Source organism: Danio rerio, chromosome 14 (assembly GCF_049306965.1).
Source record: "Danio rerio strain Tuebingen ecotype United States chromosome 14, GRCz12tu, whole genome shotgun sequence".
In the NCBI taxonomy this organism is placed as follows: Eukaryota; Metazoa; Chordata; class Actinopteri; order Cypriniformes; family Danionidae; genus Danio; species Danio rerio.
This window is the reverse complement of record NC_133189.1, coordinates 6,182,422-6,210,390: the sequence shown is the minus strand read 5'-3', so window position 1 is coordinate 6,210,390 and position 27,969 is coordinate 6,182,422. Positions and strand designations below refer to the sequence as shown.

At 35.1% G+C, this 27,969-nt stretch overlaps 1 protein-coding gene across 3 annotated transcripts; it reads left to right on the top strand.

Moving 5' to 3' along the window:
- Positions 1-1,844: 1,844 nt before the first annotated feature.
- Positions 1,845-23,627, top strand: tlx2 (T cell leukemia homeobox 2). 3 transcript variants are annotated; one of them, NM_153651.2, is given in 4 exon segments: positions 1,896-2,801; positions 10,240-10,477; positions 20,770-20,950; positions 23,239-23,627. In NM_153651.2, coding segments are annotated over 4 exon segments (906 nt in total). In that variant the 5' UTR covers positions 1,896-2,326; the 3' UTR covers positions 23,251-23,627.
- Positions 23,628-27,969: the final 4,342 nt, after the last annotated feature.

Here is a 27,969-nt window from a genome sequence, read left to right as displayed (position 1 = left end):
CATCTTCATCATCATCACCATTTTGCCAAAGCAATGAAATATAATCATCATTTATGTAAAGCAATAGCTTCGGTTTGAATATGCACAATCTGCATGCATGCATGCCCAAATGATGACGTTTTCACATATGACAACAAACGCCCATTTTCAAAGCCTGGCTGTGACTGAGATGGGTTTTGATGTTGTTGTTTCACGACACGACCTGGTGCAGTTAAAAGCCACGACTCCGGGTTGCTTGATTCGATATCATTGAGAACCAACAACATGTTTTCCTGCTATTGAGACACACAAGAGCGCTTATTATTGATACAGCTTTGTATTCAGAAAATTGATTTTTATGCTTCCCTCTAGCCACTTTGTGCTGCGGAGAAATATTTTTATTCGAGCGAAAGCTGAAATAAGTACGTAATAAAACGATGATATATTAAATTCGTTTTCCTTGCTTTCAGGTTTTATTATGCGCCATTTTTCATTTTTATTGAATTGAAAGAGGAGAATCTTCCACTGTAGCTTCAGGCGAAAAAAAGGTTAAATTATTTGCGCCAATCACACCGGCTTCTGCATCACTAAAGGCAACTGATGCTTCTCTGGCTTGGCCCTTTATTTTACGCAGCCAAAGGCAAGTGCACTTCAATGAAATTCAGTTTCATTTGATTAAGCAAACGCATTGCCATGTGTAAAGCTGCATGTTTCTGTACCCTTGACGAAACCTTAAGAGCCCTTTTCTTAATTGATCCGAACATTTAGGTTTTTAATCAATGGGGAAATTAATAGTAATATGCATTAGTTTGGCATGTTGTCTTTCAAATCATTAAACATCAAATGTGTTTATTATTATTATTATTATTATTATTATTATTATTATTATTATTTACTATACATGGGCTTAGTAGGCCTGCCCGATTCATCAGGGGTCGCCACAGCGGAATAAACCGCCAATTACTCTGGCATATGTTTTTTTATGCGGCGTATGACTTTCCAGGCGCAATTATTATTATTATTATTATTATTATTATTATTATTATTATTATTATTATTGTCATTGTTACTATAATTATTATTAATAATAATATATTAGCCTATTGTTCACTCACTATAATCCCTAACTCATCAGGGGCCGCCACAGCGGAATAAATCGCCAATTATTCTGGCATATGTTTTTTTTAATGCGGCGTATGACCTTATTATTATTATTATTATTATTATTATTATTATTATTAGGTCAGAAAAATGTCTTACCTTAAAAAGGTTAGCAAACAAGATAATTAAGCCATTACGTTAAATCCATTATTTTTCTATTCAGGTTGGTTTCATTTGAGACTGTATACCATAAACTATACAAATATCCATGTATTAAGAAAAATACGCCATATTAATGAAGCACAACAAGTTTTAAGCAACAATAGAAACAATTAAATGTGTTAAAAAATTGACCTTGACCCACAGCCTGTTGTACGTTTTATTGTCACATGACATCAAAATGGCTTCCTGCAAGCTGGGTAACCACACAGATTTTAATTTGCCAAACAATTTCCCCAAAAACATTGATAACTCCAAAAAATGCCTCATTGCTATTTTTTAGAGAAACTGAGAAAAATATTGTTAAACTATAATTGCATCAAAAAATTTTATCATAACTCTACTGCTATTTTTATTCCCTCCATGAACATGAAACGGTTTATTTTAAAGCGTGAACTGTGAAACAGCCCTAGTAAAAAAACAGAACGGGCTCTTTAAGAGCGGGGTGCGGGCGAGAGGCATTGTCTACAGAAGCGCGCAAGAGCCAATGGAGAGGCGCGTGACAGAGTTTGGGCAGAAGGGGTTTGTCTCACCTGCTCGAGATCACTTCAAGAGGAGCGTGAACAGGACATTTTCAGCTCACGACAATTAATATGCACGTATCGGACAGTTAACACTTCACTTTAGATAACAGCGATGAGCTCAAGTCTGGGCCGTGCGCCTTTCTGAGGTACTCCAGAAACGCGTCAGTTTTCTTTGCTACAACTTGGCAACTCATCACTCCGGGGTTTAACCGCGGAGCACGGTCGAGCTGCTTTTTAGGCATCATCATGGAACTGAGCAACAGACAGACGCAGTGCAAGAAAGTGTTGGATAACGCCGATTTGATCGCGAGGGAGTGATTTCTGTTCGTATTTTTTGTATGTGTGTGTGGTGTGGCATTGATATTAATTGCATGGGCTCTAAACACTCCAAGGAAGAATATTTTTTGTTTTTTTGTTTTCTAAATAAACACCTTTGGGAATAAATCTAAGTTTTAGGAATTAAACAACCTTCCAAGCTGTGCGTAACATATAGAACCGCGGAGATGGAGCACACGGGGATCGAAGAGGTGAACCAGACCCACCAGCAGCACGAAACCATCAGCTTTGGAATAGATCAGATCCTCAATGGCTCGGACCAGTCGAGTAGTTGCATGCTGCCCAGCCGAACCGGCGACCCGGACTACGCGCTCACGCCGAACGTCTACAACGGCTACAACAGCATGTATCCGGCCTGTTCGATGGCGGCAGGACTAGCAGGTTCCTACAACGTAAACATGAACATGAATGTGAGCATGAATATGAACGTTAATGTGAACTCGGGGAACGCTGGAGGTGTCATCCGCGTCCCGGCCCACAGACCCATGCCACCCGCACCTCACCAACCGACGGCTGGCCATCCACCGAGCATCGCGGCGGGAATTCCCACTATGCCCACAGTACCCAGTATGGGCAGCCCCCACAGTTTCACGTTCCCCTGGATGGAGAGCAGCAGAAGGTTTGCGAAGGATAGACTGACAGGTAACACTTGATGATATTTAAAGCCATTAATTTTGGGAGAAATAGTGTAATTATGACCAATGATAACGAGGACTGACAATCCGTTTGCTTTTCAGTCAATGTCTAGCTATAACTAATATCAATACAGTCTGAAAATGCAGGGTTGTTGTAGCCTAACGTTGGGTCAAAATGGACAAACCCAGCTGTTAGATTAAAAAGACTTTTTTATTTAAAATTAATTAAAAACATTGACCCGACGTTGTGTTATGACAACCCAGCATTTTTAGAGTGTACCTCACTGAATGGATTAATTTTACGTAGAGAGAACATGCTGAATTAACGTAAATTGATGTAAATTAAGCCCATAAATGTATATTGAATGGAAAATTAAGACCATAAATTTCTATAAAAATGCAGACGTTTAAAAAAACAGCAGCAGAGAAACAACACATAAATATGAATAATAATAACAACACATAAACTGCTACGCTATTTTTACATTACCGTTGCGTGCAGTAATACTGCTACTTTTAAAACAATTAAAGGATTGCTTGAATAAAGAATAGGATATATTAATATTGTAAGCAATAAATGCATAAATTAAATAAAAATAACTAGTATATGCCTCTTAACATCTTCAAAACGTAAAACATTAAAATGCTTTAAGATTTCTTTTTACCATTTACATATAATATATTCACATTTAATCTAATTTAATTTAGATATAATATAATCACATTTAATTTAAGATTGCATATAAAAGAATACGTGCGTAAATATCTTGGATTAACAGTATACTCAAGATTATTTTTTTGTCTAGAGCAACATTTACTTTATTCTAAAATGAACTGATGTTCAGTGTTTTTATTATATTCAGGTCGATGATTTTCATAGCTAGTTGTTGTTCTTTTTTTCTTTAGCTAAAATACATGAAGTTTTACACAACGTATTGCGCTTCGATTAATTACAGAAATCCCTTAAACACGCCATTAGCTTATAACCAGCAGAACATCTAAATAAAATTGACAAGTAACACAAAGATAATCTTCTAAAATGTTTATGGCGATTCATTTTTTTTTATATTGAGACAGCCCGCGTGATGTTGCATTGAACTCCGGCGCACAGCAGAACCAAACATCCCCTCGGCCTGTAGACTCAGCTTGTATTGCTCATAAAAACACAATGGCTTTAAAATCACAATTTCTTGTGGAATCCTTTTTATGACACCATGTCACGTCTATATTCTTGAGCTATTGTCTCTCTGGGCCTTTAGGACAAATGAATCATGATGCAGTGGTTGCAGGGAGCTAAATGTTGCCAGTGTGTCAGAGCCAGTAGTGATGCGTAATGGCATGTTGACAAATCGTTTTAATCTACGCAAACGTAATACCAATAGAGATCCAACAGAGGACGATTTTGGATACATTTCCAGGTGAGACTAAAAAAACAAAAACAAAATAAAACAAACAAAAAAAAAAAACCTTTGTGCACGATTATCCTATAATTTTGATAAGCCCATTATTACATTATACAATTTATACACATCATTTAGCAAGTGCTTTATATTAATAAGTGTATTAGAGATAATTATTCATGAAAAAAAATATGTGGACCTTGTTGTTTTTGTTTCGTCTATAACCATAAAATCATCCTCCGCTTTCTGTACAGTCCGTTCGCGTCTTCACATGACGTCACTCACAGCGAGATGAAAATGAAGAAGAATATGGATTTCTGTGCATTAAATATTCAGAATTCCGCTCCATTCTCATTAATTTTTCAAATGAGAGAATGATATGTCAACTGCAAAAGCTCTTTTGTAAATATGCTTATCAATTTTACTCATAGTCACTTTGGGCCACTCATTTATTATTATATTTTATATCTTCCCTTTTTTGAATTGCGCTGGAAGGTAACGCAGTGTATGCCATTTTTTATCTATACATATCTATATTTTTAAGCATAAACGACATTAAAACGTATTAATCATAACCCTATAAGCGTTACATAATGAAAATAAATTATGAAAAAATACACTTACAAATGTTTGCTGCAATCCAAAGCTTTTACGGAAATATATTCCATGCTGCTGTTGTTATTAGGCCTACATTTTAATTTTCGAAACATTTATATTAAATTATAGTAACATATGAATCTGTAACATTATTTTATACTCTACAATTAATGTGAGGCCTTACTTCTGTTTATTCTATAAGCCACTTTTAACGCACGCAGGTCTCGCAGTACAGCCCCGATGCCTCTCTGAAATAGGTTTCTCTTTTTCCAACTATTTTCTCCGGCAGCTTGAATTGCATGTCTGCATTTCACCACAAGTGTCACGGCGCGTATAGGTGCACGGACAGGCCTGAGACTCGATATGCTCTGCAAGCCGGACATATCATGCCGGATTGGGAGGCGATGAAAGGCTATACCGCATGTTTTTTTGTTAATTGACTCCTTGGCAGTTTGCGAGTTTATAAAAATCCAGAAATGCATAAACAGATCAGTCGCTTTCCAGTCAATAAACAGGTGCTCAAGCTGACGTCCCGCAGCCTTTACGCACGGCTTTTCTGTTCCTGTTAATAGCCTTGCTGATTAGAAGGAGCTATATACAGTACAACAATTTAAATAAAAGAACGTTTTTAAATAAATGCACAATGTGTAGAGACAGAAAGGAAAAAAGGCACCTGTATTTGCGGGCGCGCGTGATCTGAAAAGGCACATACACAAATCATATTCATCAGCAGGTATATTTATTTGTGTTATACCGCTGTCGGTGGGGGGCGTCGGGTCCAGCTGCATCACAACAAGGGGCAGGTGATGGTCGTAATCCGATATCGCTGGCCTTGGAGAAATTGGAAAATGAAATTGCGCGTGGATGCCCCTCCATCTGAAATGACAATAATGATCTTTACCACCCATAAATACAAATGATTATGAAACCGAGACGAGGCCGTGTAGCCATGGCGACGGTGTCTGAAGGGACGACGAGGCTCTTGAGCGGACGGTTTATGGCTTTGCTTGACAATTATTTTATTTTATTCGATATTTCAATTCCCAGCATGGGGGGAAAATTTAAAGGCGCGTTCTGCGCGTAAATAGCGACAAATGCCCATGTTATATTTCAATATCGCGCTTTGAATCCATTACATGTATATTTATTAGATTTCTACAAAGGTAATATTCGCAATGGGAAAGGCAGGAGCTGTCGCACGAAGGTGATATCACGTATAACTGATTTTATTACTGGCCGCATATTCTCCAAGGCAAGCTTTGATTTTTTGATGCGCTCACCATAAATTTTATTACACAGACTTATCATTTAGAATTCCCTCTGCTGTCGAGAGCGAATACGGGGATTGTTTTTGTTCCATTTGACCCACATATGTATCAGCGGAGGAGTGTTTCGGGGAAATGTATTATTAGTTTTGTTCTGCAATCTGCACACCTGACATTTATAATAAAAAAAGGGACCGACTAAAAGCTGTGACTTAAAATATCCACGAAGATGAAGTGTATCCACTATTATAGGCTATTTAAATAAAACATAGAAGTCTAATTCTGACGTCAAACGTTCTAGAATCAAACCGAACGTTACCCGTGTGTTTAATTGATGATGACGCGTGCCGCCTGTCACTCAAGACCAGCGCTTTAATTAAAAGCAATCAAATCCAATTACGCAAAAGAATAAAGAGTCTATGCGCTTAATCCAATCAGACGCCCTTTTGCTGGCTTCTTTAATAAAAAAACTAATGATTTTGACATTATTAAGATCAAAATAAAATATCTAAAATCACCTTGCATTACTCCGATAATATTAAGTGGCATCTCTAAGGTTGACCAAAACAGATTCAGTGTCATCCTGACCTCACGTATAAGGCCTTGAGGAATCCCAGCAGCGTGACTATAGTGTGTGATCTGTTGAGAAGTTCTGACAGCCATCGACGAGTACTGCAGTCAATCTTGAATTACACAAGAACGTGAATGAATGTAGCTGAGTGGCCAAGAACAGACATCTAACATGGTATTATCAGAACTCCAACCTGCCGAACAGAAAACTCCCGTTTTAGTCTTCACACATGGCCGGCCAACCATTGCAAGACCCGAGTGCTGCCAAAAGGATCACAGAACACCTTGGTCGAAGGTCAATTTCTTACTTTACGCAACAAAACAGGTTTTTATACAGTATATTGTTGAATACTGTCTCAGCTCCTTTATTTAATCATTAATTTTCCCCTTTTTAAAATTTTTATAACGTCAAACCGTTTACACTCTAAAAATGCTGGGTTGTTTTAACCCAACTCTAGGACAAATATAGACAAAGATCCAACAGTTGGATTAATTTTTTTCATTCATTAATTTTTTTCATTCATTCGTTCATTTTGTTTCCGCTTGGTCCCTTTATTTATCAGGGGTCGCCACAGCGGAATTAACCGCCAACTTATCCAGCATATGTTTTACATAGCGGATGCATTTCCAGCTGCAACCCAGTAATGGGAAACATCCATGCAAACTCATACACTATGGCCCATTTAGTTTCACATGTCTTTGAACTGTGGGGAAACCTTAGCAACCGGAGGAAACCGGGGAGAACATGCAAACTCCACAGAAATGCCAGCTGACCAAGCCGGGACTCGAACCAGTGACCTTCTTGCTTCTTCACCGTGTTGCCCAATAATATGTTATTAAATAATATTATTAATACAAATAATAATAATAATAATAATAATAATAATAACCAATTAAGTTTTTCCACATTTGACCATGTTGAATACGAACCAGCATGTTTTAGAGTATTTAAAACGCGAATCTAGAGCATAAGTTTTATTTTAACTTTTAACAAGTTTATATCAGTGCTACGCAGATGCTGTTGCTGTAAATATATTTTTCAAATGTTCCATATTAGATTCCCTTCGCCAAACACACACACGCACGCACGCACGCGCGCACACACAAACAGACACACACACAGAGATCAGTGCAGCCCCCAAATAACAATTGATTAATTGCATTCAATGTCCACATTATTCTACTCCTGCATTTGATTTGGAACATTAAACTTTATTTGCATTTACTGAGCTTTATTTGCATATGCAAATCATTTGTATCAGTTTCATTTGAGACAGTCACCAAACGGGGATAATTATTTAATACATATTCATCAGCGTTGCTATGGAAACGTTCACTTAAATTGCAGCACATATTAAACACTAATCATTCATTCATTTACCATCAGCTTAGTCCCTTTATTCATCAGGGGTCGCCACAGCGGAATGAACCGCTAATTAATTATTATTTATATGCTGCTATTTTAAATATAGAAAACTATTCAGGCATGAACAGCTAAATGTATTTGAATGGTAAACCCATTTATAGTGGATTTTTAAATGTGTTTAACATAATCCTATGTTTTGAGATAGATGTGTTTTGAGTTCACCAGATACTTAGTTTGCCACACATACTCATCATAAGAAAGGGAAACAGTTTGACTCCTAACCACCAATTAGATGTTTTGACATGCTTCCAACAAGTGTGTTAGCGTTTAGCGGAAAGGTCACAAGCGTACACTGTTATATACAGTATATATAGAACTATATATTGCTGTAATACTTATGTGAGTGTTGGCTAGATTTAGAAAATGTGTGTCTGCCATGGTGTTCAAATCTGTTATTCACATATGCACATTAGGTGTGAAGGTAGTCAAATAAACACATTCACAAAAAATAAAAATGCAAAAATCAAGACCTGTGTTGTAAAATCATGAATAATGGATAAGCAATGAAACCTTGAATGGAAAAAACTTGCCTTAATCGATTTGTTTTTTTTTTACAGCGTACATAGTTAAAGTTAAGCGTGATGGGCATTTTTAACTTCACCAAAATTAGTTGAACGTTCACAAGCAAAAGTAAGTGCTTATAGTAAAAGTAGTAACATTACGGTAAAACACAATTGAACGTTTCTTTCCTTTCCGTTGAAGTGTAATAATCACAAAGGCCTACATAAACCGTTTTGTTTACATCGTCTGCTAATGAAACTTGAACGAAACAAATGTACGTTTTTGTTATTTACAATAGAGGAATAATAGACTACGTTTACAAATCTTTGTAATAATAATCTAATAATCCTTATTCATCATCATAATATTTCATGGACATACTTCAAAAATGTCCGCTTGAAAATTTCATAGGCGAAATGTTTGGTGATGAAATTTAATTTTACAAATTTTGCTTATTGTTTGTTCTTAATATACTTTTCAATATTATGAATGAATAAATGAACGATAAAAAATAAATTTAATACAGGAAAATAGTTTTCTCATATAAACCTAAACTTCTGTAACTTTAATTACGCATTTTCTTCTTTAAAACATAAACTTTCAAATGTCTTTTTTTTTAAGAAACCAAAGTATGAGTTTAAGCTGTAATTTAATTTCCAGGTGGTCAAACACATGTAGGATAATAAATGTTATTATAACTAGCCTACTATTAAAGCACAATGACATAAAATACAATAATTTTCACATACACTAGCTTTAAAACATTTATAGGCAACAACAGTAGCCAATTTTAGCAGCAGTGAGGGGTTAAGATGTTAAACGTCAGCAAAGTGCGCGCCGAACGTTCACGCCATTACCAGGCCTATAAATCAATTCATTTTGATGTTTGTTTTTATTTTTTTCATCTTTCAATCCAGTTTGATGCAGTAGCTAGTGCATTTTCATTATATAGCCGCATGGCTCAGCGTCACACCTTAGATGACCTCCTGTTGTTTGTTTGTTTATGCCCTACTGACCAAGGAGATTTCCTTGGATTTGTTATGACGGATGCAGTGCCGTTTTTGACCATAAACTAACGACATATTCAAGACTTTAAAATTACAATAAGAAAAAATTTAAACTGAAAACATAACAAAAATAATAATCAAAAACAGATTTTTGTTTTGTGTGGAACTGATTTTTTACAGTCTATACTACTGTATATACAACATTTTAGTAGGCTACTAAACTTGCAAATGCTTACAATTTATTTGAATTAAACAACCAATTTACTACATATTAATTTGTTTGTTTAAATTCTGATCATATAAATTGCTTGCAAACACACAGAAAAATGATTTCTGCATAATTGTTGCAAAATTTGTGTTGAATTGAAACAAATTAAAATTAGTAATGTTAATTTGTTTGTTTAAATTTAGGTCAAATAAATTGTTTATAACCACCTAACTTAAAAAATAGTAAACCCAAGGAATCATCTTTAAATAATTTATTTTAGTGCTCTTACTTTACATTTTTTTAGTAAATCCAATAAATATATTTTTCAGTGATAGCTACAGGGCCCACCATAAATATAATTATCAATTATGTCATTACTTATTGGCTTTTTGAATGTTACTGGAAATGTTACAGATTACATTTTATTTTTGAATGTTATACTCACACATAGTTCCTCTTTTTCCCTCTCAGCTGCTCTGTCCCCGTTCTCCGTCACACGGCGGATCGGTCATCCGTACCAGAACCGGACACCACCGAAGCGAAAAAAGCCGCGTACGTCGTTCAGCCGCGTGCAGATCTGCGAGCTGGAGAAACGCTTTCACCGGCAGAAATATCTGGCGTCCGCGGAGCGCGCCACACTCGCCAAGGCCTTGAAGATGACAGACGCTCAAGTCAAAACCTGGTTTCAAAACAGAAGAACAAAATGGAGGTCAGTGAATACAAGGACCATTTCAAATACATCATTTCAAAACGGTGTCTAATAAATACTGCAAAGAAAATTGATTTAAATATTCTTGTCAAGTTGTTATTGACAATTTTATAGCCCAACAATATACCACGAGCAGTTTTACTGAGTAGAATTGAAGTTTATTTGCTCATTTTTATTTCAGTTTCATTTGCGGACCCTGTTTATTCAGAGCTAAAATTTCTCGGCTTGTTTTGTTTCTACAGACTTGTCGAAATGTGTTTATTTTTAATGAAATCTCTTACTCTCTAAAGCTGCATTAACTGCTCAACACATATTGAAACAGAAACATTTAGAACGTATTATTATAATTTATAAAGCCTGTTTACAATGCAGTTTATGATTATGATGAACAGTTTCGTTTTCTAAATTATTACTATTAGTTATTATTATTAGTTTTTTTTAATGACAGTTTCCAGTGTCACAATATCCTTCAGAAATCATTCTGATATGCTTATTTGTTGTTTGAGAAACATTGTCATTGTGTTGTGCTGTGTACGTGTGTTCTTAATTCTTTTATTCATGAAATATACTTTAAATGGATAAAATATACTTTAAATTTCTTAAAACATCATTAAAAGATGCTAGCAACACACTCAAATTTAAACAGTCATGAATTGATTTAATTTAATTTTTAAATAAATATATTCTCAAAAATAAAAACCACACTGTCATAACATTTAACTAATGTTGCTATTAATTGTATCTTGATCAAATAAACAGCTAAGAATAAAATCATTAAATAAAAACATTTAAAAATAATATCCTCCACACATTTGACAAGCAATGCATTTTTAAATGGCATTAACGATGATTTACTCGCAATCCCGCGATTATGTGAACAACTGCAGCTTTTAAACCCTGTAGATTGTTCTAATTGACATAATTAAAATGACTTACATCTGAATAAAAGGCTTTCAAAAGTGCAGCGTTTCTCAACAGCAGTTAATTTAGCCAAGAATGAGCTTAAGTGGACGAGACATTTTGTGCAGAGGTTTGCATTTTATTTGATTATTTATTTTACAATGGCCTCAGATTGCCTTGACCAAGCAGAAACTTTCAAGCTCTTAAAAGGCTCGGTGGAAACTTGCTGCCCATGCAGGACAGAACCTATACTTCTGAATAATTGAGAGCATGTCCATCCTCTCCCCCCATAATCTACTCAACCTTTTGCTGTTGGCTCTTTTAGAGCAAATAAGTGGCCAATCTAATTAAGAGCAGGCTTACTTACCTTTGGTTTTTACCAACAGGCTGCCATAAAGACCGAGAGCATGGCTGAGCGTGATTTATTTATAATGAAGCTGAGTCATGGCCTTTAACGAATCAAAATTTATTACGGTTGCTTCAGTGTATGCCGACTCATCAATATTTATGGAGCTCGACTTAATTCAACAATTATCCGTATCTGCTGAAAGCTGCTGGGAAGCATTCATTAGCGCGGTCACTTGCTTTTAGATGCTCTCTTAGGAATGAAGTTCTGGTAAATCTTACATCACTACTATTGGATGCCAACCAAACCTGAATATCAATAGCAGCAACTCTGAAAGAAGTCGGAATGAATTCATTTTCCTCAATGGTGCATGAAAATCACAGAGTTTATTGGCCAAAATGTGTCCAGCATGAGGGTTTAAGTCATTGTTCCATATACCTGCCGTCCATTAGCCACACGTCACGGCTAAACGCATCACGGTAATGCGATTGCACTTGGCTCATTTGATCACGGGCTTGTTACCCATACAATTGACACACAAATACATCCTTCATTCGCAAAGAGTGTCTCCAGTTGAAAATTATTAAGACAAAACTGGAAAACCTGCATGGAGCACGCTGCTGTTGCTTGCATTTTCCATTTTGCACTTAGATATTTGTGTATATATGAATGTGATAAAATATTAAAACGCTTTGTTAAATTGTATCCTTAATTTGCTCTTAAAAGATAAAAAATAAAATACCCTAACAAGTGTTATATAGGCTTTTTTAACTACACCTTTAACAACAGCCTGTAGAATCTACAGTAGTTTACTGTAAATCAACAAGAGTACTGTATTTACAATCACAGCCCCACTTATCTTGCTCTATATGTATGTTCAGTATTGTATATCGTTACTGTAAAATATACAGTAATTTTCACAATGCAACTTTAAAATACAGTAAAATACTGTATAATTGTCCTACAGTAAAATACAGCTCATTTTTCCACTTCCACAGTTAAATACAATTTACAAAAATCGTTAAAGGTGTATGTTAAGTTAGTTTGAACAGCCTGATGTTAATGGTAATTAACATTTTTTACTTTTAATAAAATAATAAATCACATTTAAGCTGTGCTGTAAAGGACAAACATTTTATTTTGTGCATTTAAATTAGTTTTGCATATAAGGGGACAGATTACTCAAACTCAAATCCTGTCAGCAGTTCTCCAGAACCATGTTGCACCAAATCTGACTTTCAGTTCTTTTGCCCATAGTTCAGACAGGTTTCAAGCATTACAACTAAAAGTGTTTTTGTATTTATTCATTTATTTATTTTGTATTTACTTTTATGTATTTAAATGTATTTATTTTTTCCATACCTCAAGCCTGTGTAATTCAAATTTTAAAATTGTATTTATTTATTTATTTATTTATTTTACATTTACCTCTTTATTTATATTAATTTATTTACATACCTCAAAACTATGTATAATTCAGATTTTAAAATTGTATTTATTTATTTTGCATTTACTTTTATTTAAAAACAAATTCTACACCTCAAAAAGTGTAATTCAGATTTTAAAATGTTATTTATTTATTTATTTATTTTTTGTATTTACTTTTATTTATTTCCATGTCTCAAAACTAAGTGTAATTCAGATTTTAAAATTGTATTTATTTTGTATTTACTTTTATTTATTTCAATGCATTTATTTGCATATACCTCAAAATTAAACATGTATTTCAGTGTTTAAAATTTATTTATTAATTTATTCATGTTGTATTTACTTTTATTTATTCAAATTTATTTATTTCCATATCAGAATGTGTCCTGTTTATGATTTTTATCTGACTATGACAGATTTTTACCATGTTTTACAGTAGACATCTTTAGTCATTCAGCCATTCAACTAATTGAAGAAAATGGATTCTGTTAATAAACATAAAACTAAATTTAGATTAACTATTAATTATTAATGTTATATTATAAAATAGTATTATTAAACTGAAGCTAACATGCCAACTAACTGACATAAAATAAATTCAAGTCTAAAAGAAACTAACTGAAATTAAGACCGAAAATCTTATCCATTCACTGTGAAAAAATGTTATATGATCAATTAGTCTTGACAGCATATGATTTTAGCTCATTCTAACTTTTTTAATTAAGTTAATCATGCTCTAACTTAATTTCATTAGTTACATAAGCTGTTTAAGTCAGTTTAACATAATACAAGTTCAATTGACTCATAAGGTTAATTTGATTCAGCTTAAATATTTAATTCAACCAGGGCTTTTTTACAGTGTGTAAAACCATTAAAAACAGCCACATTTAAAAAATAAAAATCATTTGAAAGATCACAGTGCTGCTATAAAACACTAATTATTATATATTTTTATATTATATTATATATAAATGAATATTTAATATAATATATAATTATATTATATGTTATTAATTATGATTGGTAAGGATAGCAAATGTTGCCATTTGTTGTGGTTAAAAAAAACTGGTTATTCCATCAAACATTGATTTCTAAACTCCTCCGATGTGAACACATGAATACGTATAAACATGGCATCTTTATATAATTGTATGAACAGAGGCTCTAAATCAGGGTTGCCCAAAGTTTTTCCTATAAAACTTGATTGAGGACTGTGGACAAAATATAAACCATATATTCAGTTTCCCATGGGTAATTTACTAATTTATTAGGTAATAATTAAGTAGAAAATGTTGCTTTAAACTAATGCAGTATAATTTAGAAAATTTTATAATGAACTTATTACAGTAAAAACATAACCAATCCCATTTATAACACAATGGAGTTCAATGCTGAATTCAAGCTGTGCCTTGATTTGCTCGCGGATGTCTTGTGCATTGCCCTTAATCTATTAAGTGACAGTGTTTACATTTTAAAGGTCTGATTCAATGACAACATTTAATTTAAGCTGGCTTTTTTGGTTGCTCAGCAATAAAACAAAGAAACAAAAGGCTACAATAAATTCTGAATGACAATCTCTGTCAAAAAGCATTCGCCCCAACCACTTCTCGATCATTCTCCCACTCTTTTAAGATGGTATGCTGGGCCAAATCAAAGGTTACCATTGGCTAACTTTGGCCGGTGGGCCCTACTTCGGCCATCTCTGTTCTAAAATGATTCAACATATATTTTTGTTTTGTACTGATGGCATGTCTTCCTAATTTTTTTCTTCACTGAGAAACATAATTATAAATCATCAGTCCAGATCATTTTTCGGCTGGCCTCTTAATACTTTTGTAAACATAAATAAATATATAAGTATTGATCTGCTATACATGAAATAACGATGATTCATATAACAAAAACAATCATAAAACAATAATTGAACCATTAAAAGGAACTTCCCCAAGTATGAAAATGCTATTACTTATTTACTCACTTCAGTGTGTTTCCAAACCTTTATGACTTTCTTTATTCTGTTAATGCACTGAAGAGGATATTATGAAGGATGATAGAAACCTGTAACCATTAATCCCATATTATTTGTTTTTCTTACAATGTGATCAATGGTTACCGATTTTCAGCCTTCTTCAAAATATCTTCTTTTGTGTTTGACAGAAGAAAGAAACTCAAAGGTTTGATGCCATTCGAGAGAGTGTAAAGTGTGTAAATGTTCATTTTTAAGTGAACTATCTCATTAAAGAAGACACTTATAACTTTTTTTTCAACATCATTTGACGCAGAATCAAAACAGGATGTCATACGCAATTAAAACCCAAATCAAATGATTGCAATCAAAAGTATATAGACAGACTATTCCCTTCAGTCAACACATCTGATAAAAGGATTAATCATATTCAACAAACCATGTCCCTGGACCAATAAAACAGCATTCATTCATTGTGTTGTCATGTACACTTAAATAATAATATTCCTATCTATTATTCTGACAGCTCCGACAGGCTCCCTGTGTGTATATTTGGGCCATTATTAAATGTACAGAAGCATTAGCATTCACATGTTTCATTCAAAATGACAATTATTTTTCACAAAGCCATGTGTGTGTGCGGAGAGCTCAGATCTCTCCAGGTAATTAAAACCAGCCTATAGGACCTGCACTAGATAAACATGATAGTCTACATAATCTGCTTTTGTGTGCTTCAAAAATGGGGTCAATGAACATCATGTTCAGGCATGGGATGATAACCAGATTAAGGTTTACGTCAAAATCAAGTAAAAAAAAAAACGCTTAAAGTTTCTATTATACTGTTCCTGCATATGTACACTACCTGACAAAAGTCTTGTCATCAATTCCAGTTGTAAGAGCAACAAATAATAACTTGACGTCTAGTTGATCATTTGGTAAAAGTGGCAGAAGGTCGAATTCTCTGATGAATCATTTGTTGATCTGCATCCCAATGATCACAGATACTGCAGAAGACCTACTGGAACTCACATGGAGCCAAGATTCTCACAGAAATCAGTCAAGTTTGGTAAAAGAATGGTTTGGGGTTACATTCAGTATGAGGGCATGTAAGAGATGTACAGAGTGGATGACAACATCAACAGCCTGAGGTAGCAAGACATTTGTGCTGCTCATTACATTACAAACCACAGGAGAGGGCAAATTCTTCAGCAGGATAGCGCTCCTTCTATAGCCTGGTTTATACTTCTGCGTCAAGTGACCGGCGTAACCCACGGCGCATGCAACGCGCGTAGCTGTGCATTTATACTTCTGCACGCTGTCTCTGTTGGTCTGCATTAACACTTCCGAAATGCTAGTTGGCAGTAAAGGTGTAAATGTTCCTCTGTGTCGAGTTTCTTCGCTGCTGTTTCGCTTTTCTTGAACACTTCCGGGATGTACAAGTGGCTCAAACTCGCTCATTTTGAGGCAGGAACCAGCTGATGTGCAACAACTTTAACTATGAGGTAAACACAAAACAAAACTTTCCATCCGGAGCTCCTTCATGCGACTCCACACTTGTAAACAATAGCTCCATCAGGCTCGCACCATTCACGCGTCTCTCGGTCCCGCCCAGATTCGTCAGCGCTACCAAGCCGACCAATCACAGAGCTTGCGCTACGCGTCGTTGTGACATGTAGTTACATTTTTTGAGAGGTGCACGTCAGCGACGGCCACGGCGAAGGGCTATTCGTTAGCGCCGTACCATACGCCGGCGTTTGACGCATAAAGCCTGATTTATACTTCTGCGTCAGGTGACCGGCGTAACCCACGGCGCAGGCAACGCGCGTGGCTGTGCATTTATACTTCTGCGCGCTGTCTCTGTCGGTGTGCATTAACACTTTCGAAACGCTAGTTGGCAGTAAAGGTGTAAATGTTCCTCTGTGTCGAGTTTCTTCGCTGCTGTTTCGCTTTTCTTGAACACTTCCGGGATGTACAAGTGGCTCAAACTCGCTCATTTTGAGGCAGGAACCGGCGGACGTGCAACAACTTTAACTATGAGGTAAACACAAAACAAAACTTTCCATCCGGAGCTCCTTCACGGGACTCCACATTTGTAAACAATCGCTCGCGCGGCGTCGCGCCATTCGCGCGGCTCTCGGTCCCGCCCAGACTCGTCAGCACTACCAAGCCGACCAATCACCGACCAATCATTTTGGGGCGGCACGGTGGCTCAGTGGTATGCAAGGTCACCTCACAGCAAGAAGGTCGCTGGTTTGAGTCCCGGCTGGGCCAGTTGGCATTTCTGTGTGGGGTTTGCATGTTCTCCTTGTGTTGTGGGTTTCCTCCAGGTGCTCCGGTTTCCCCCACAGTCCAAAGACATGCACTATAGGTGAATTGGATTTACCAAATTGGCCTTAGTGTATGAGTGTGCATGTGTGAATGTGAGAGTGCATGGGTGTTTCCCAGAACTGGGTTGTGGCTGGTAGGGCATCCGCTGTGTAAATATGTGTAAATTGTATAAATATAAAAATGTAAATGATGGAATAGTTGGTGGTTCATTCAACTGTGGCAATCCCTGATAAATAAGGGGCTAAGCCAAGGGAAAAAGAATGAATGAATGAATGAATGTACTGTTCAAAAATATTTGAAATGTTACATATTGTGTTTAATAAAGGAAAAAAAGTTGCTGTTTTTTACTCAGACATTTAAAAATAATATATTTTAATCACAATACAGTGATATTTTTACCCAAGGTTATCACACCTAAGAATCGTATATTACACTGTAAAAAATTAATGACAACAAGATAAGACAACAAATAAACAAATATCTTTATGTTGCTTTTACTAATTTTAATAAGTTAATCGGGTTTCGACTAAAAACATTTTAAGCTGTCCAAAGTTTAAAGGCCACCTGTGATGAAATGCTTTTCATTTTGTAAGCTGTTTGGACAGAACTGTGTGCGGGTGTAGTGTGTCCACAGTCATACTGGAGTGATATAAACACAATAAGTCTCTTTTTTTTTATTTTTCTGGCGTTAAAATAGGATCCAAATCCCTCCCATTTTAAGGCCGACCGCAACTTGACATAGGAGTGCGGTTTCCCAACCCACCAAATTGATTGACAGCCGCATAGTAACATGTCTTCGCAGTAACTCGTATGATTATATCAACAAGACAGGATGTGTGCAAAGCAACTGGGATTAAAAGATCTTATCAGCACGCTGTGATCATCAATCATCATCAATTGTGATCAAGAGCGAGTTTCTCAAGTTTCAAAGGTTTTTAAAACAGTGTATGCTTGTAATGAATAACAACCATTTTATCGTCTTTACTTTTTCACCACAGCCGCATATCAGTACAATTATAAAAGAAGAGGCTTCAATCCCGGTTTGTGGACATTAAATCAGGTTTATTTTGTAAATTAACATAACGGATATCCATACAGGAGAGGAGATTAACTTGTATCCTGTCACATTTGCATGCAAAAGCGTGAACTTTGTAATGACATTGTGTGTGACTCATCATTGCAGGAAGTCTTGAATTAACTCCACGACAAATGCATCAAATAATCATTCCCCAATAGCAAAGTTTCTCTGGCCCAGAACTGGCCCACACAATTAGCTTTTGCTTGGCCCACATGCCGCAGAGAACTACGGTACATGACTGGACTGAGTCTGTCTTCCTACAAGAACCAAACATGGACCATATCTGGACCAAGTCTCAGCCAAGTTAATAACCCATAACTGGGCCTAAACTGGGCCAGATATGTTGGTATGTCACGACTGCCAAGAATTTGATAAACCCATGAAGCATTTCGCTTTATGGCCATGCTTTTTCTCGAAGCGACCTGATTGGTAGAATTTTTTCTTTACTCAAAAATAATTTAAATGTATTTTAAAAGTGGGTCAAGTTAAGCCAAACTTACGTGGCCCACATATACATTTTTAACATATGGGCCAAATACTACATTTGACATCTGGCCCAAGTCTTGAGTGCCGCCTTATTGACGGTTCCATCTCTGCCAAAGCTGGGCCATGATTGGCCCACATGCTGTATGCCAGTGCCGGATGAATGCCTGTTGTGCCAGCTTTAGGCCAAATCTGGGCCAGAATTCTTAGCTACCTGGCTTGGGATAGTTCTTACTGTAGCATTTCTCATGAATATGACGTGAGATCTGCTTCCTTCATTTCTGTCACTGTGCTGTTTATCTGACACAACATTAAGGCACACTCCGACAGGCATGTGGGAATGGTGGGCGGGGAGAACTAGCATTAAATGCACAGACCATAAAAACAGCTACATTGGGCTCTATTTTGACGGTCCATGCGCAAAACAGAAAGCGCAGGGCGCAAAACGGAAAGCGCAGGGCGCAAACGCATTCAGAGAGTATCATAATCCATATTTTCTAATATAAGGATGGGAAAATCCGCTTTGCGCCATGGTGCATGGGCTAAAAGGGTTGAGTTTATTTTTTTATGAGTTATAGGTGTGTTTTGAGAATAAACCAATCAGAGTCTCATCTCCCATTCCCTTTAAGAGCCAGCTGCGTCGCACAATAAGCGCATTTGCTATTTACATGACGTAAAGTAAGTTCACTTTCACTTTTGCTCTCGTGGATAGGGAAACCTTAACGCACAGAAACATCAATTAGCCTATAAATAATTAATTTTATTTGTTAAGCGCAAAGATTTGTTTCAAAACTATTTCTAAATTCAGTTCTAATTTCCAGCAATTGAATAAATGAACAATAATAACGAAGTGTGGTCAAAATACTGAGTTATTTCCAAACACACCTGCTATGCCCCATATGGTCTAAAATCTGACAGGTGGACAAATCTAAGCTTGTTTTTAATAAAACAAATATAAATATGGATATAATAAATAATACTGCTAATAATAATAACATTATACTAAAGCAAATTGAATGAACTGAAAAAGCCTCCCAAGATGAAGAAATTATGAAGGCAGTGGTTTTTAAATTCTTGTAGGCTAGAAATTAATATGTTTTGTAATATTTTAATCATTTATATTTATATCCTATATATATCCTTATTATATACATCCTTAATATATTCTATCTTTTTCATATGTAAAGATATTTGCGTATTGCTCTACATCTTGTGTGTAGTGTGTAAGCCAGGCGTACTTTGCGCCAGACAATAGACCGACTTTATTCTGGTTTAAAGAACAGACTATTTACAGTTTCTCAAAATAGCAACGCGCCAAAACACGCCTGCTTTTTTAGACCAGAACGTCTATGGGCGCACATTTGAGCGCAAATGCATTTGCTATTTAAACAGTGTGGTGCAATGCCTCAAAATGACCCTTGCGCCGAGCTGAAAGTAGCAAATAACAATTGCGTTGCGCCTTGCGCCACATTGCGCCAGGTGTATGATAGGGCCCATTGTGTTTAGAGCAGAAAATTCCAACATTCTGTAAGGTATGATAAAATATCTGATGGGTATTTTGAGCTGAAACTTTACAAACCCATTCTGGAGACACAAAAGACTTCTCTTAAATCTTAAAAAAGGGTAAAATAGTTGCCCTTTAACTTAACATTTTTAGTCAGTTTGAATAATGTAAGTCGAGATGACTAGAAAAGTTCATTTGATTCAACTGAAAAAATAAGGCAGCAGTGTAATTATGTTGACTTAAATATCTCTGCTGACAGGAGGCAGACAGCGGAGGAGAGGGAGGCCGAGCGACAGCAAGCCAACCGTCTGATGCTGCAGCTTCAGCAGGAGGCCTTTCAGAAGACCCTGAGTCAGCCGCTCCAACAAGACCCGCTCTGCCTTCACAACTCCTCGCTTTATGCCCTGCAGAACTTACAGCCCTGGGCAGAGGACAATAAGGTGACGTCGGTCACCTCAGTCGCATCTGTGGTCTGACCCGCAGCTCTCATTGTGTGTGCTATAGTTAACCGAGAACGGATTTATAGTGCTTAACGTAATTTGGGTGGATCTGGCATCCTGATTGGGACTCACGAAGCCATAAGATTTTTTGTTTTCAGTGAGACCTAAAAAAAAAATCTTTTTTCAATCATATAGCTACTGTGTGGAATTAATAGCCTCAGTAGCATGAGGTTAAAATCACTAAACAATCCCGGTAAAATAATAAACTGTATTTATTTATTTGTGTGTTTAATTATCAGTTTTTCCCCAACACAAACATGCCTATTTAAAACAACACTCCACTTTATTTTGCTGGAAATGGGCTCATTTTATAGAGTTATACAGCTGAGAATTTGCAGGTCTGTTGGAAGCACTTTTAGCTTAGCTTAGCATAAATCATTGAATCAGATTAGACCATTAGCATCTCACACAAAACATAAAAAAAAGTTTGACATTTTGAGCTCGACTCTTCAGTAGTTTCATCGTCTACTAAAATTGACAGAAAATGAAAAGTTGTGATCTTCGGGTTAGTCAAGAGCACTTTTATCTTAGCTTTGCATAAACTATTGAATCAGATTAGACCATTAGCATCTTGCGCAAAACATAAATAAAAGTTTGACATTTTCAGCTTGAATCCTCAGTAGTTACATTATGTACTAAGAATGACGGAAAATAAATAGTTGTGATCATCAGGTTTGTCGGGAGAACTTTTATTTTAGCTTAGCATAAACCATTGAATTGGATCAGACCATTAGCATCTTGCGCGAAACAAAGTTTTACATTTTTTCTATTTTAATCTCGGCTCTTCAGTAGTTACATCGTGTACTAAGATTGACAGAAAATTAAAAGTTGTGATTTTCAGGTTTGGCAGGAACACTTTTAGCTTAGCATAGATTACTGAATCAGATTATACCATTAGCATCTCACTCAAACGTAAAAAAAAAAAGAAAAAAAAAGAGTTTGACTTTTTTTATTTAAAGTTGGACTCTTCGGTGGTTACATTGTGTACTAAGATTGATGGAAAATGAAAAGTTGTGATCTTCGGGTTTGGCAGGAACACTTTTAGCTTAGCATAGATCACTGAATCAGATTAGACCATTAGCATCTTATTCAAACTTAAAAAATAAAGTTTTACATTTTTGTTAAAGTTGAACTCCTCAGTAGTAACATCGTGTACTAAGACTGATAGAAAATGGAAAGTTGTGACCTTCAAGTTTGTAAGGAGCAACTTTTAGCTTAGCTTAGCACAAATTAATAAATCGGAATAGACCATTAGCGTCTCACGCAAAACAAAAAAGTAATTTTTTTTCTATTTTAAGCTTGACTCTTTAGTAGTTACATCGTGTACTAAGATTCATAAAAAAAGAAAAAGTTTTGGGTTTATTAGGAGCACTTTTAGCTTAGCTAAGCTTAGCATAGATCACTGAATAGGATTAGACCATTAGCATCTTGCTCAAAAAAAAACCTAATTTTACATTTTTTTGTTTAAAGTTGGACTCTTCCTTAGTTACGTTGTGTACAAAGATTGACGGAAAATGAAACAGTTGTGATCTTCAGGTTTAGTAGGTACACTTTTACCTTTGCTTAGCATAGATAATTAAATAGGATTAGACCATTAGCATCACACGCGAATAGGTTTGACAATTTTCTCTTTTAAAGCGGGACTATTCTGTAGTTATATTGTGTGCTAAGACTGATGGAAAATAAAAAGCTCTTATTAGGCAGATATAGAAACTATAGGAACTATATTCTCATTCTGGCGTAATATTCAATATATTCCATCGCTGAAGCAGGCACATTGATTTTACGCAGTACCTGAAAATAGTCCTCAAGAAGACAACATTGCTGCATAATATAATTCCACCTGCTGCAGCTAAAGTTTCATGATTGTTACACTAGAATGAGAGTATAGTTCCTATCATTGCAATTCAATCTAGAAAATAGCAAGCTTTCATTTTCTGTCAGTTTTAGTACACATGATTAACTACACAAGTGTCAAGCTTTAAATAGGAAAATTATCAAAACTGTTTTATTTTTGAGTGAGATGCTAATGATCTAATCTGATTCAATGATTTATGCTAAGCTAAGCTAAATTCCAACTGTTTAACTTGTAAAATGTGCCTATTTCCAAAAATGCAGTGTTCCTTTAAATCTTGGCATGGATCAAAAATGTATTTCCAGTTAAATTGGAAATAAACACAAAAACTAATCTCGTCCCTTACGCTACATTCTCGTTCCTCTTTCTTCAGCTACCCATCTAACAGAGGGACGGGCTTTGTCCTTTCCAACCCCAAACCGCAAAGCTGTCTGATGAATTTCACCCATCAAGACGGCTGTTTGTCTACGTGCCATTTGGCATCGAGGAGACTGACTCAACCCCAGACTCGTTCATTCTTGTTCTTTTTATTTGTGTTTGTTTTGTTCTCCCCCTTTGGACTTTGTAAGATGTGTTTGTGATGCATGTTCTCTACATTTCCTGTATGAAGAGATGGACTAAAAACGGTTAGTTCTGTCAAACTGGAGTCCTTCCTAAAACGCACTTTGGAAGCAATTACAGAGGCGCTCTTTCTCTCTCTCTGGATTCTTCATGACGTGACGTTTAAAGGTGTTTTATATTAAAAAGAATTGTGACTTCTAACACTGTTCTGGTTCCTCCTCCTTGAACAGGGGTTTTCAACCTTAGACCTAAGGAAGTACTAACAAAAAAAACAAAAAAGAAATAATAAAAAAAAAAGAAATAATAATGATTTTTTTTATTTTAAGTGCTGGACAAAGGTTAATCGTAATTAATTGCATCCAAAATAAAAGTTTGTTCTTATGTAACATATGTGTGTGTACTACACATTTAACACACATTTATACAGAAAAACAAACTATAAAAATTATTTACATCAATATTTAATATTGTTAATTATAATAAATATTATTGGTATCATTTACCTGTAAATATTTTATTTATGTTAAAATATTTAACTAATATTAACTTATGCATGTATTTTTTAATTTATATTATGTAAATACAACTTTTATTTTATATTTTAGATGTGATCAAAATCTAAATATATATATACTCTCAGAGATAAAGAGTTGTGATTGGGGGGGTACCTTTTCAAAAGATACAAATTTGTACCTAAAAGGTCCATATTAATACCACAAGGTATATTGGTACCTAAAAAGTACAAAAGTGTTCCTCTTACTAATATATACGTCTGAGGTATGGACCCTTCAATTACAAATGTGTACCTTTTAAAAAGGTACCACCCCAGTGACAGCTCTTGTACCTTTATTTTAGGAGTGCATATATATATATATATATATATATATATATATATATATATATATATATATATATATATATATATATATATATATATATATATATATATATATATATATATATAAATATATAAATAATTTTTAAAAAAAAATTTTTCAATGTTTTATTGTCCAGTTTTGGTGAGCCTGTGTGAATTGTAGCCTCAGTTTCCTGTTCTTAGCTGACAGGAGTGGCACCTGGTGTGGTCTTCTGCTGTAGCCCATCTGCCTCAAGGTTGGATGTGTTGTGCATTCAGAGATGCTCTTCTGCATACCTTGGTTATAACGAGTGGTTATTTGAGATACTGTTGCCTTTCTATCAGCTCGAACCAGTCTGGCCATTCTCCTCTGACCTCTGGCATCAACAAGGCATTTACGGCCACAGAACTGCCGAACACTGGATTTTTTTTTTTTCAGACCATTCTCTGTAAACCCTAGAGATGGTTGTGCGTGAAAATCCCAGTAAATCAGCAGACCAGACCAGCCCGTCTGGCATCAACAACCATGCCACGTTCAAAGTCACTATATTCACCTTTCTTATCCATTCTGATGGTCGGTTTGAACTGCAGCAGATCGCCCTGACCATGTCTACATGCTAAATGCATTTAGTTGCTGCTATATGATTGGCTGACTAGAGATTTGCGTTAATGAGCAGTTGGACAGTTGTACATAATAAAGTGGCCGACGAGTGAATGCATTTGTATAATATAGATATATATATATGTGTGTGTGTGTATGTGTATGTATATATATATATATATATATATATATATATATATATATATATATATATATATATATATATATATATATATATATATATACACACACACAGTATAATTGGTTATTTCTTTGAAAACTTAATTATGAAATTTAGAATATTATTAGATCATAATAAACAATAAAATTCTGAATAGGACTCAGAAAACATATCTTCAACATTTGACTAAAATTAAAAAAAAAGATTAAAACAAGTAATTAACTGTGCAAATAAATAAATAAATGGTTTATTAAAAACCATATTACACTTTATACATCCAAAAATAATTATTCAAAACAAACATGAATTGTCCACCGTATAAATGAGGTTGTTTTACAAGAAACTAAAGGTGGCCATTACATTATAAGATGGGGGGTCCCTTGCATGAAAATGGTCATACTTGGAGTCTGTGTCATCTAAAAGATTAAAAACCCGTTTAAAAATCTTTTGCATCACTACAAACCACAGATAAAGCCACCACAGTTGTTGTTTTCAGGAAATTAAGCTTAAAATTTTCATTTTCCTAATAAGAAAAAGTACAACTAGTATACCTACATTAAAAAACCTGATTCATTGGATTTACTATTTTTTTTAGGTAAGTGTTTGCTAACAATTTAAATGGGCTGAATTTAAACAAATAAATTAAGTTGAACATTACATTTAATGTGTTTTTTAAATTCAGCCCATATAAATGGTTAGCAACCACTTACCTTAAAAAAATTGAGTAAATCCAATGAATCATTTTGGGGCGGCACGGTGGCTCAGTGGTATGCAAGGTCACCTCACAGCAAGAAGGTCGCTGGTTTGAGTCCCGGTTGGACCAGTTGGCATTTCTGTGTGGAGTTTGCATGTTCTCCCCATGTTCATGTGGGTTTCCACCGGGAAACGCAATCTCACGGCAATTCAGAACTTTTTGATTTAGTTTCTCATTCGTATGAATTTGTACGATTTAATTCTTACAATTTAATACGATTTGCTCATCACCAAACGAAAGTTGGGGTTAGGGATGGGGCTGAGTGGCACACCATTAAAATTGTTCATTTTCATACAACTAGACTTAAATTCGTACGAATTAGTCACTAAATTGACAAAACGTAAAATACTTACGTTTCCTTGTAAGTTCAGGCTGGTCAAAAGTGATTTGAATAAGCTAATTTGCCTGTAGTCTATGAAAGTGTATGGGTGTTTCCCAGTGCTGGGTTGCTGCTGGAAGGCCATCGACAGCGTAAAACATATGCCAGAATTATTGGTGGTTCATCCCACTGTGGCGACCTCTGAAATAAAGGCTAAACCGAAGGAAAATAAATGAATAAATCTATTTCTTTCAGCGTATTAGTTTAAATCATCACACATTGCATGTAAGAACCTGTTAAAGAGAAACCAGCAAGTTCAGTTTGTATACAAAAACAAAGCTCTTGATGCATATTTTGAATGCAGCCGTCACCCATGTCCACCCGGACACTGTAGAGGGGTAAACAACTGATCAGATCTCAGTGAACACAAGCAGCAGTCAAAACAGCTCTTTCCTCATTGGTTCAAACAGAGGAGTGAGATCCACGCTACACAGGGAGGGACGAGGAATCATGGCCGTTTTATTCGCACTAAATGAGGCTTTACATTCTGTTGTACACATGACTGCATCTCCCAGGAAATGCTAAAGCTGTAAACTGATTACGGCACTTCACAGCCTGTGGCTTTCAGAAAACAACCAGCAGTCGCAGAAACCGCAGACTGGAAACACCGCTGGAAAACATGTGCGATCGGCACGTTTGAAAATTCATTATGCGTAATGGTTTTCTGGTTTTGTTCTAGGGCAGGTTAATTAAACATATTAAAATCTGGGAAACTGTTTCGGAGATAACAGAAGACGTTACAATGGAGCATTTTATGATTAGCAATAAGGGTCCAACATTAGTTAATAATATTATTCATCACACAACCCCAAATCAGAAATAGTTGTGACAGTTTGGAAAAGGTAAATAAAAAAAAGTAGTGATTTCTGAATTTACTTTGACTTGTATTTCATTGGAGACAATACAACAAACATTATTTAATGTGTTCCTTAGGATTTTTATTTTATTATTAAACATATTAGGACAGGGACAGAAGCACTTTAGTACTAGTAAAGAGATAACGGATAAATAATAATGATGTGATTTGAAACGGGTGATTGTAATTATGATTTGGTACAAAAGCAGCATCCAGTAAAGGTCTAGTCCTTTAGGAGCAAAGATGGGCTAAGAATTTGCCAGTTTGCCAACAAATACATGAGAAAATGAATAAAATGTTTAAAATATATGTTCTTTAAAGAAAGATAAGAAGACGTTTAAATATTTCACCTTCAACAGTGCTTTGCATCATTAAAAGACTCAAGGAATTTGGAGGAATTTCAGTGCGTAAAGGACAAGGGTGCAAGCCTAAGCTGTACTACTGTGATCTCTCTTCAAAAACATTTAATAATTTTGACATTATCAGATATAACTTTTCATTTCAATAATTGGTTTGTAAATAGTATTATGTAATTAATTTCATTTGTTTATCAATACATTCAAAATAATTTAGCAGTTTATTGATCAAGTAATGTGTTCATTTTTTAATTTTTTGGTTAAGTATACATTAAAACATTAAAAAGGAATACATATACAGTTGAAGTCAGAATTATTAGCCCCCTTGTTTATTTTTCCCTCAATTTCTGTTTACTGGAGTGAAGATTTTTTCAACACATTTATACATAGATAATAACTATTATACATACACACATATTATATATATATATATATATATATATATATATATATATATATATATATATATATATATATATATATATATATATATATATATATATATATATATATATATCATAATAGTTTTAATAACTCATTTCTAATAATTGATTTATTTT

Excerpts from the sequence above, each read along its gene's own strand:
- tlx2 (XM_005173082.6), top strand. The coding sequence starts at position 2,327 with ATGGAGCACACGGGGATCGAAGAGGTGAACCAGACCCACCAGCAGCAC. Across the intron at positions 2,802-10,239 it reads TGCGAAGGATAGACTGACAG|CTGCTCTGTCCCCGTTCTCC; the intron begins GTAACACTTGAT and ends TTTCCCTCTCAG. Across the intron at positions 10,478-20,769 it reads AACAGAAGAACAAAATGGAG|GAGGCAGACAGCGGAGGAGA; the intron begins GTCAGTGAATAC and ends CTCTGCTGACAG.